This window comes from Mus caroli, unplaced genomic scaffold (genome assembly GCF_978045245.1).
Source record: "Mus caroli unplaced genomic scaffold, Mus_caroli_1 scaffold_2, whole genome shotgun sequence".
Lineage (NCBI taxonomy): Eukaryota > Metazoa > Chordata > Mammalia > Rodentia > Muridae > Mus > Mus caroli.
The window spans coordinates 52,024,416-52,036,614 of NW_028227257.1; the positions used below are offsets into that span (position 1 = coordinate 52,024,416).

Consider the following 12,199-nt stretch of genomic DNA (forward strand, 5'->3'; position numbering starts at 1 on the left):
GTCAAAGCCATAATTCCAACCCGCCATGCCAAGTGCAATTCCTAGAACAATAGGGGCATGACTGTTACAGGGGTAAATGACAGATACCTGAATAGACTTAAGGCCAAAGAAGAGGATTCATGATTGGTACTTTAAACCTGTTTAGAAAGTCATGGCTAGAAGGTCATAGGCCCTGGGGTGGGGAAGGGAGGACTCACTGCTGCTGTTTTCATAAGTTGACATCACATAATACTATCTTCTAAATATTTACATTTATATGCATAGGTATATACCACCCTAAGCCTGGATCAGAGAAGCTTCTCTTTGCAGTGAAAGAGATACATGGCTGTTCTAGCTATGACTGATGAGCACACAGCCCTAAATATTTATATCATGTATCCAGGCTCAGGGATTATCCAGAAGAGGTGGGAGAAAGAGTATAAGAGCCAAGTGTTGGAGAGAAGGGCTACAAAACACTGTTTTCTGAGTGTGACAGAGAATTCATGAATGCACCGCAGCAGAGATTCCCTGCACTGGGCCTGAACAAAGCTGGGTCTTTCAGCAGTCATCCATGGATGGGAAGGACTCAGAGGGTCTCCCTCTCCCTGGGGAACTATTGCTGTTGATGGGTGTTGGGGAAGAAGAAATCATGGCCTTCAGTTGTATACCTTCTGGGCTCCAAAGGATAGTTCTGCAACCACAGTTTTACAGGTAGTCTTGCTTAAACTCAATGGGTCACAAAACAAAACAAAAGATACAAAGGTAGAAAAGGGGTTTGTAGGAAAGAGGCAGAATGAACAATAATGGAAGGGAGACAGAAGACAGCAAGGGTAAGAATAATTAGATGCATCATAGCCATATTCAAAAGTGTCAAAAGGAAATTTAACTCATTAACAAAAGGTGAGGGTTGGGATTGAGGAAGGCAGCCAACATCAACCACTGGCATCTACATGCACACACACGAACAAGCACACACACTCCAAAATCCTTTTTTTTTTTTTTTTTTTTTTTTGGTTTTTCGAGACAGGGTTTCTCTTTATAGCTCTGGCTGTCCTGGAGCTCACTTTGTAGACCAGGCTGGCCTCGAACTCAGAAATCCGCCTGCCTCTGCCTCCCAAGTGCTGGGATTAAAGGCATGCGCCACCACGCCCGGCCCAAAATCCTTTAATTGTCTAAAATAATGCACAGAAAGGTGAAAGGGAACAAGTTTTATGAATCAATCTCAAGTTCTAAGAATGAGAGAAAATGGATACACAGGACACCCACTCACTCCCCTCTGTCCATTAGTCCATCTGTCCAACTGTCTATCAGTGGTCACTGCTTAGTCCTTAGCCACTTTGTATGCTGTACACCCTAGTCAGCCTTAGGACAGAGGGACCTAATGAAGAACTCAGCCCCAGCTCTGGCTGCCACTCGGTCCAGTCTCCACTTCTCCTTTGCAAAAGAGCACTCATGAAAACCTTTCATGAGAATAGCAGACACTGTGGAGAGTCTGCTGCATTCCTAGCCGTGTGCTGAGGTTCTGTCTCTGTGGATACAATCCCAGGCACATGTGGGTACCTGGGAGAGCCTACCACAGACAGTTCTGCACAGCACTGATTCATCCTTCTCTCCAGTCTAAGTCTAGTTTTTCCTCATCCATTCTGTCCTTCTATGCTCCCTCATTTAGACTCATGCCTTTTATGGTGTCCTTGGTTGTGCCACACCCCACCTTCACCCCGTGTGCAGGTGGCAATGCCTCTGATACAATAAGAAGTACACACTTAGGGCTGGTGAGATGGCTCAGTGGGTAAGAGCACCCGACTGCTCTTCTGAAGGTCCAGAGTTCAAATCCCAGCAACCACATGGTGGCTCACAACCATCCGTAACGAGATCTGGCGCCCTCTTCTGGAGTGTCTGAAGACAGCTACAGTGTACTTACATATAATCAATAAATAAATCTTAAAAAAAAAAAAAAAAAAAAAAGAAGTACACACTTAGCTTGCTTTTCCCCCTGGTCCTGGCACAGAGCTCCTAGAGTAATGAGACAAGTGGATATTGGGTCTCTACCTCCAGCACATGTCTCCTAAAACCTGTGATTTCCTGAACAGTAGGGTGCTTGGAACACACTTTGTCCTAATATTTGGTCTCTGACACTAGTTCTTGATGCAAATATCCTAAATCCCATGGGATTTCCTGACCATTGAAGCATCTTTTGTCTTCATGAGATCTCTTAAATAAGCTTAGATAGCTTTAGAATAGGGGTAGGGGGTGTGGAGGGGTCAGTAGCCAGAAAGACCAAGCCATGATTCAGAGCTTACAACTTCATCTGTACCCCCTATTTCCTAGGAGAACTAAGCCATCCCATCTATCAAGAAAACCTTTCATGATCCCAAATGTTCTTAACAGCCCTGCCACTTCAATCCCAGTACATCAGGGAGCCAAGGCCCAATGAGTTTTAATGGAAACAAAACTACATTCAAACCAGAGCAGAGAGAATGAGCCAAAGGAGGAATGCAAGATGATTGGAAGATCACAGGTGAGTGACAAGACCTTGGGTTTGAGGTATCTCTCAGAGGAACACTGTCTGAGCCAGCTTAGACTCCAGCTGTGCCTGATCATCCCCTTATGAACAGCCTCACACCACTGCCTGATCCCTTCAGATCCTACCTCCTATCTGTTCACCCATCCTTACTCTAGAATCCCAAGTTCTGTTCCCAGATGTTGCCATCCTCCTATCTGAAGGGACAGCAAGCTCCAATAGTAGAAAGCAGTCATTTGGTTTGTTGGGTCTCTAAGGGAAGTAAGAACAAGCCACTGCCCTGGCTACCTTGGAGAATCTAGCACAGAGGTACGTCAATGTCAGAGGTCACTGTTCTTCATTCACCCAGGGATCTCCCATGAAACATCCTGCAAGGAAGACACACATGTGTCTTCTGGCACCTCACCATCCTGGGTGCACTTCTACTTAGCCACTCTGGATTTCTGATGAGCCAGCAAACAGTTCATGGGAGAAGCCCCTCAGCTCTGCCAGTGGCTCTGTCCCCTTCCACTTATCTCTCCACAGGGTTCCCCAACTCCAGGGAACAGCCTTCCAAAACATACTTCCCCTTTGATTTTCTACAACTGTCCTTAATTTTCTCTTGACCTTTTCTCTACTAAAGCTAAAAATTTTCTTCCTTCTTTTTAGATACCGATATTTTAGACGACAGTCAACTACATTCAGCTTCAAATTTAGATCAAAGGACCAATAGGGGCTTGGTTTTTTTGTCCATCTCTTCTGGAAAGTGTCCTTTGGGAGCTACAGGAGCTATCCTATTCAGACTGTGTGGCTGAAATGTTACATTTCTGGGGGTTATCAATATGGTGTTTCCATTTGGGCTGAACCCCGATTACTACCACAGCCAATGCCTGGCCACTGATCCACAATACCACATCCACATACTCTGCACACACTTGCACACTTGCACGCGTGTGCGCACACACACACACACACACACACACACCACATTGGGTCCACTTTCTCACTGGCTTTATCTAACACAGTCTTCTTGAATCCTATTCAGCACTCAGAATTGTGGAAGAACCTGATACAGATCCCATCCTATTATGTAAATGTTTCTCCAAACTGAAGCATTCCTCCCTGGAGAAGGGAGGTTCATAAGACTCAGAAGCTCCAAACCTTGCCAGGCCCTGAAAGTGAACAAAAGTTACACAACTCACAAGATCCTGCTTCAAAGTTATGAAAGTAAAAGGCAGTTGCTGGGGAGCAGAGACCTTTTTTGGAGAGGGCTGCATGAAAATGTGTGGGAACTCCAGGGATGCAACTTTCACGGATTGTCACCCATACATGGGGAATGAGATGGGTCAGGGAGGGCAGAAGAGGGATGGAGAGGAATATACCAAGACAAAGTAAGGGTTGTACAATTAGCAAGGATTTTTGTAAAGAATAAACATGACTGTGGGGCTAGGGGAATGAATTGGTGAGTAAACACACTTGCTGTGTAGGCATGAAGACCTGAACTCAAATCCCAGGACTCCCACAAATGCCAGGCATGTTAGCACACATCTGTAATCCAGTGGTGAGCTTTTCAGTGATATGGATGCCTTTGTGTCCCCATGCTCCTCTAGGCAACCACAGCAGACTCACTCACTGGCTCACCAAGTTGAACTTGAGCAGAACCATTTCTTTGGTCCGTTGCCTATGCCCTACCTTGGATGAACAGATCCCAGGGTAAGCAACACAACACAGCTGTTCTCTGGGACCCCTCAACTCCCAGAGACTCACACTGCACTTTCTCACCCACAATGTCCAGGCTAAGACCTGGAGCTGGAGACACTGCTGCAGCCTGTAAATGCTCTGTCTCTGCCTTCTTCCCAGAGTTGGAAACTCTTAAAGTCATTTCCTGTGTTCTACCCATGGGACTAAATTCTGGGGCAGAGCTTTGATCATCTGAATCTTCAGTGGCCATTTCCTATCCTGTCAACCACAACCTTCAAGTTCAATGACATTCACCAGTGATCTTCATGATCAGTTATTGCATGCCAAGCATTTCCACATCAGGGCTTGCAACACCATACAAGACAATAAGCACAGGTCACAGGCTAATATTAAGTACTCAGAGGCAGTGACAGTGTACTTAAGATTCAAAGACTTGCTCTGTTCAACACATCCCACTCCCCTACACATACTGTACGAAGCACACAGCCCTGCAGATCTGGTGACCATGGGGCAGGCCTGCTCTTAGGGACTCACCATGCCTCCGGTGCATTCACGACAGTCCTGTAGGCAGCTGACAGTCTCCCATGTACTGTAGGCTTTCAGCCCAGCCATCAGTGCCTGTAGCGAGCGACTGTTGGTGAGCGCCCTTCCCTGGAAGATATCTTCATCCAGGATATAGTCTGCATGCCTGTAAGACAAAGTAGAGATGTATGGTGGATACAATAGTGGGTCAAGCCCATGAGAAAGAAGCATCCATAAGCTCCAGTTAGTACTCAGGATGCCCTACAAAACTGTCTCCCAGTACTGCCTCTAAGCCTGCAATCACCAGTCTCTACTACATCATTGTCCCCTCAATTCCTAAGCTCCATTGCTAATGCTGGCCTCCCCCTCTGCACCATGCTCATCTCTCTTCTTCCCTGTCTATGCATAGAGTCCAGGTCCACATTATTTTCAAAAAGTTTTCATACCTTACAAACTTGCCATTTATTTAAAGTCCTCCTCTATTGGAATTCTGCAATGAATTGTATAGTTGAGTAATGATCCCCAAAGAAGGGCATATTCCTACCTCTGGAACCTGTGCATGTCATCTCATATGGCAAAAGGACTTGGGAGCTATGGCTAGAGACCTGGGGTACACAGCTGTGCTAATGTGAACAGAAGTATCTGTGTACAAGAGTGAATGGGACAGAGAAGAGAAGAGGAGGGAAGAGTCAGAGATGCAGCTCTAGGAAGCAAGTGGGCATTGCTGACTTTGAAGAATAAAGGGGGGGCAAGACAAGTCATTAGGTGATCAGCCATTTTATTTGTAATAGTTCCACACAGGAAATAAATGAAGTGTTCATCAATAAGCAAATACACAAAAGAAGAGTAGTATATTCAATACCTTAAATGGAATACTAATTGTCAGGAGAGAATAGCAGTGACTAATCAGTGTTGTAACAAAGATGAATCCCAAATCAAAGCACTATCTGAAATAAGGAAGACACAACATATGCAGTACAGTCCTACTATAAGTAAGTCTACAATGAGTGGCAAAGAGAATGCCCACCATGACCTTGGGATGGGGCTGGAGGGAGGGATAGACTGCAGAAATGTGTAAGTAATTTTGGAATGTGGTTGAAAGTGTTTTGTGACTTGACAGTCTTGTGAGACTATACCGCCATCGATCTATTTAAAAGGCTTGTTTTGAATGAATACTAAATTACTCCCCAATAATGTTGATTAGAAAAAAAGCCTGTGAGGTTTTATGTATGCATCTTAAAGAAGGTTCATGGCTTTGTTTCTCTTGGGTAAATATGTAGCAAGGGAATGGCTGGCTAGTGTTGGGTGCAGAGGCAGGCAGATCCCTGGGCTTGCTGGTCAGACATCCTAGCTTGAATCCCCAGTAGCCATGTTAAAAAGTAAAACATACCAAGGGCATGTGTGCCTGCCACCTCAGTGTTGGGGGCAAAGGCGGCAGATCCCTAGAGCTTCCTGGCCAGCCTGCCTAGCCTAAACAGTGAGCACTCTGCTCAATGGGAGGCTTTGTTTCAAGTAAACACAGTGGACAGAGATAGAAGTCACCCAATGTGCCCCTCTAGCCTCTGCATTTAAATGAGCACACACACACACACACACACACACACACACACACACACAGAGAGAGAGAGAGAGAGAGAGAGAGAGAGAGAGAGAGAGAGAGAGAGAGAGAGAGAGAACAAACTTCTACTCTGTTGAGTTATCTCAAGATGTTGAGTCAGTACATGAGCACTCTTAAGGCGGAGACTGGTACACTATAAGCACTTGAATATGCATTAGCAGTTATCTGAATTGTATCCTCACAGGTGCCGAGTGGGAAGATTTCTCTAGAGAATGACTAAATCCAGCTGAAAGACAGATACATGAATGTTTCTACACCCTACCTCCACCTCTGGTCTGGAACCCAGCCCAAACTTCTCGAGATGCCCATTTGGTCAGGAGTAAATAAGAAGCAGACCCAGACATTCTTTTGAGCACTACAAATAGGATTTTTAAAAAGCTGTTAGTTACTTTCTAAGCTGGGAGATTTCTTTCTATAGCAAATCTCACTAGATGGTTCCAAAGGGAGGTATTCATCCCCAGCTTCCCTGGCCAGGAACTTCTGAACTTCACAACATGAAATCTATGCTTCACAGACTATCAGGATGGTTTAAATACAAAACTCTAACTGATGCCTTGGCCAAAGGTGATGTCACTGAACAAGGTAACTTCATCCCCTTAGTTGAATTAACCTATGCAGAGCCAGGCACTGTGAGATAAGAAGACACCAAATTAATGACCCACAACTTCTATGCTCACACAAGTCAGGTCCTCAACCAAGAGTAACTGTGCAGACTTGGAAGAGCTTTGTCTAAGAGGATGAAAGCAAGAGTGTGTGTGTGGGGGGGGAGGGTAGGATAGATGCAGCAGGTGCTGATGGGAGGGGCCTGGCAGGAGGCCTGTGAGCCTAGGGATAGAGCTCAGAGTCCAGTAGTAGACCCAACAGAGGAGAGACACAGACAAGTGGACAGGGTGTGCCAGAGAGAAGGCATTCCAAGGCCACACAAAGGAGCTTTAGCTTCTCTAGAACAGGAGAAAACTTGAGAGTCCCATTGAGAACTCAGACTTTGGTTTCATGCAAGAGGCCGATGGTGGTAAAGTTGACGAAGTGCAGGTTGGAGGTGGATGGTAAGAGAGAGGAGCTGAGGAGGGTCAGTCGAGAGGACAGGGAAAGCAAACCCAATCATTACGGGGTGGGAATTGGCAGAACAGGGGAAGAGGAAGTTTGAAGACTGTGTACCATATTTTCTCTATTCTCCAGTTGATGTATAATAAGGTTGACTCTATAACTATGAATCATTCTGAAATAAATAAAACACAATACTCAGATAAAAGAAGAAAGTTTGAGGAATCTTGAGGATAATGACCACACCACCCGAATTTACTGAGCACATCCAAATCTTCACCCATCTGATCTTTACAAAAGCTCCTAAGTCCGGAGCCCTCTTACTCCTGACTATTACTATTTTGTATATGGAGAAATTGAGACAGGATTCCAAGTCACACAAGTAGCAAATTGTGGGATCAAGTAACATAACCCAAGAAAACCCCACCCCACCTGACTTCTGCTGTCTGCCTTTCCACTGTGAAGTCACAAGACTCTGGGGGAGAGGCAGGGCCAGCTGGCCCTGGCTGCAGAGCTGTTTCTCCTGCTTACTGATTCCAGGCTTGTATAGCTAAAGTCCTGGCCCACCCCTCTGAGTGGAATCGAAAGCTCTGAGTATCTCACCAGTCAAGCCTCGAGTTACCCAGGCTTGAAACCTGAAGCCAACAGAATGCAGCACGCATTCAAGGAAGTTGGAAGACAAATCCCATGGCTAGGTTGACAACCTTTGTGGAGAAGGAAAATGAAAAGTGGATGGGGGAGGGGAGACGCCAGCATCAATTTTGGCCATGCTGCCATGAACTGGTACGTGCTACTTCCTTAGAAGCTGAGGGAAGGGGAGCCTCAAGGCTGACTTCTGACCTCCTCATATGCACAACATACATGTGCTCACACTCACACAACAAACAAGCAACAGTCAAGAGCTTAGAAGCCCATGGAACAACTGGATTTGTGATGTGTTCGACAGCACAGTATCACACCTGACACACAATAACAGTTCTGTGATTGGGTATTAATTTGTGTCAATCACCTGTCATTTCCCACCTTGAATCCTAAAGCTAGAACTGTAACCTGTCTCTACTGGAACGAATCAAACCATGCTACAGGAATATAAATCAGAATGCGTGCTGTCTCAGCTATGGTGGTGAAGTGGGGTTCAACTTCAAGGAACCCAGGGAGCTTTTCCTGGGTGATGAAAATGGTTTATACTTAGAGTGTTTGCTACACAACAGTCCATATTTGGTCAGATTCACTAAACTCTACACTACAATTTGTGCATTTTACTCTACCTAAACTCAGAAAGAAGTGCTTAGTGGTACAGCACTAGCCCAGCAAGCCCAGCAGCCTACGGTTTACTCCTGCATGCTGGTTAGTTTTTGTCAGCTTGATACAAAATAGTCAGCTGGCAAGAGAGATTGCCTTCATCCAATTGGCCTGTAAGCCAGTCTTTCCGACATTTTCTTGACTGATGCTCGATGTGGGAGGGCATAACCCACTGTGGGTGGCACCACTACTCAGCAAGTGATTCCAGGTTGTATAAGAATGCAAGCGGAGTAAGCCAGGGGAAGGGAGCAAGCCAGTGATCAGTGTTCCTCCATAGTTTCTGCCTTGATTTACCTCAGCGATGGATTAGTATACAGACACGTGAGTCAGATGAACCTTTTCCTCCCAATTTGCCTTTGGTTACTGGTTTATCACAGCAACAGTAGCTTGCTAGGACATCCCAGTACTGGGGGGACGGGAGTGGATGTTCAGAAACTATTAAGTAACAGATGCTGGGCATGAGTGATTTATGTTTTTCTCAGGTAGCTTGGACTAAAACAGTGTTTTTTTTCATTCTCAGTAGTCCCTGAAATGGACTCCTGGACTTCCACTCCCCTCCTTGTGTTGTAAGAAAACCCCAGCCAGGCCCAAGGATGCTGGCACCCCACAGGTCAGTAGTACACCAGACATGGCAAGGTCTCTCGTGGCCATCTTCTTACAACACTTGCTCGTTCATCAGTGTATAAATTTTCTAACAAGCATGGGCTGTAAGTTACCCAGACGCTGACTGCAGCAACCCCACTGAGAAGCAGAATTTGCACATTAGAGAAAAAAAACAACACAGAAGAAAGGTCTAAAGTTTGATGTTCTCTTCCCAGTCCACATCCTCTTGGGCTCTGTGATCTTAGGCAAACCTCAAAGTTTCTTGTCTTTAGGATGTAGGGATTACAGTGACACAAAACACATAACCCTGACCTGCCCCAGGACTGGGAGATGCAGCATCCAAAGGCATCATTAAAAGCCTGTGGCGAGGCCTATGAACGTGGCTCAGCAGTTGAGAGCACTTGCTGCTCTTTCAGAGGACCCACGTTTGTTTCCAGTACTCATAGAATGGCTCAGAATATCTGTAACCCAGTTTCAGTGTATCAGATGCCCTCTTCAGTCCCCCTCGGTTACCAGGCACACATGTGGTGCACATACTTACATTTAGGCAAAATAGTCATACACATAAAATAAATAAATCTAAAGCAAAGCGCTCCAAAGCCTGTAGTGGAAGTGAGCATGCATGTGCACTTACACTGCTATAACCACGACTGTCCAGCACCCTGCCTCTGCCTCAAAAGACACTCAGTACATACACTTTGACCTAGTTTTCAGAGCTATATTGTCCAGAAGGTAACTGTTCAAATCTGTTATTTGTTTCTGTTTTGTTTTAATTACTTGTTTGTTTGTTTGTTTTATTTTATGTGCCCTGCTGTTTTGCCTACATTCATATCTGTGCACCATGAGAGTGTCTTGTGGCCAGAGACCAGAAGAGAGTATTAGATCCCTGAAAATAGGATCCAAAAGACTATGTTATAGATTATGAGACGTTTGAGGTTGGACTAAAGGTATTTTGCATTATACTATGGGTAGGTATGGCCCCCCATAGACTCATGCCTTTGAAAGAGCCTATGGGGGCCATGGAGTGGAATGTAATGGTTTGTATATGCTTGGCCCAGGGAGTGGCACTATTAGGAGGTGTGGCTTTATTGAAGTAGGTATAGCCTTGTTGGAGGAAGTCTGTCACTGTGGGGGTGGGGTTTGAGACCCTCCTCTTAGCCATGTGGGAAACAGTCTTCTCCTATCTGCCTTGGATAAAGATGTAGAACTCTCAGCTCCTCCAGCCCCATGTGTTCCTGGATACTGCCACGCTCCCACCTTGATGAGAATGGACTAAACCTCTAAACCTGTAAGCCAGCCCCAATTAAATGTTGTCCTTTATAAGAGTCACGGTACCTGTTCACAGCACCTCGATGAGAATGGACTAAACCTCTAAACCTGTAAGCCAGCCCCAATTAAATGTTGTCCTTTGTGAGAGTCATGGTACCTGTTCACAGCAGTAAAACCCTAAAAGTATACTTAGCTCACGATGGTTATGAGCTGCCATGTGAGTGGTGGGAATCAAGCCCAGATCCTCTGAAAGATCAGTCATGCTCTTCACTGCTGCACAATTAGTACAGCTCCTATCTGTTAGTTGCAATACCTATGAATTCTTGGTGGATTCCACTCTTCTGGATACTCAGTTAAGTTTGGGGTTTTGCCTTGAACCTGGGATCAGGTTCTCCCACCCCACCAAGGCCCTTTCCTGCTCATAGTTAGAAAATGAGTCCTGTGTCCCACCCACCTTCCTGGGGGAGAAGCACCCCAGAGCTGTCTTACCTGCTTGTGAAGGACTGTGGCCAGGTGAGACATCAGCCTGAGTGCCTGCATTTGGTGCTCAATGATCTTCACTTCTTCCTTGTCCTTGGGCCCAAATTGCCTTCGGCTAGAGAGAATCAAAAACAAAACCCAAAACTTTTACCAAAAAGTGGTAGATGACTTCATTTTCATGGATGTAAGTAGCAGCCAGACATTGGTATTTTAAATGCTGCAGGCTATAGGAACCCAAGTCTCCTAAAATGTGTTTAAGACAGTCCACCTTTCTGAGGAAAACCCAACAGAAAGATTTTAGCTCCCCTAGAAATTAACCTTCCTACTGTGGAATATGTGTAAGGCACCGAATCTACCTAATATATGGAGTAATTTGTACTCCTTAGCATTTACATGACACCCTATAGCTGCAAGTGCCCCATGATCATTAATTATTCAGCTTTACTAGGCTCGTGACATAATTAATAGGACAGGAGCTGTAGCCTAGAACATATTTCAAAAGGACATTTGCAACAAGGAGGGTGGTGGCCTCCACGCTCCTGTCAGTTTGCAGGTGGATCATTACTCCCAACGCTCCTGAGCCCCCTGCAGTTCTGCATGGAACAGTGTTCTCCACATCGTGTACCCACGGCTGCAGGGCACTTAGAGGCAGATTCATCTCACGTCTTTCCTCAGAGCAATCTAGAAGACAGGTGGGACTGTCCCTGTAGCAATGCCCATGGGCAAACCTTGCCACAGATTGTGGCCTAAAGCCACAAATAGCAAGCAACCCAGAGCTGACACAGAGTTTGCCCCCAATAGTCTATGACTCTGGAATTGGTGACATTCTATCTTTTAACAGCCATAAACTTAATTTTGATTTCTTAAAAAGAATGTTTTACATAAACATTGTCATGTTGTGCATACACACGCACACACATATATACACACATTCATGCACACAAAGTGTTCATTATCAAACACCCAAAGCAAACTTATGTTGTAGACACTATTGAGCTAAGGACAGCTACTCCAAAAAGGCCGTACCTACTCCAACAAGGCTATACCTTCTAATAGGGCCACTCCCTAGGTCAAGCATATTCAAACCACCACATTCCATTCCCTGGCTCCCATAGACCTGTTCAAACACATGAGTCTATGGGGGCCAAACCTAGCCATAACATAATGCAAAATACCTTTAA

The 12,199-nt window shown here is 45.3% G+C and overlaps 1 protein-coding gene across 1 annotated transcript in view; it reads right to left on the reverse strand.

The window, feature by feature from the left end:
• Positions 1–12,199, reverse strand: part of Acoxl (acyl-CoA oxidase like) — a 291,722-nt gene that overhangs the window by 156,861 nt on the left and 122,662 nt on the right. The window contains 3 exon segments of the mRNA XM_021179280.3: positions 4,715–4,868; positions 10,618–10,632; positions 11,032–11,133. Coding sequence (XP_021034939.1) covers positions 4,715–4,868; positions 10,618–10,632; positions 11,032–11,133 — 271 coding nt within the window.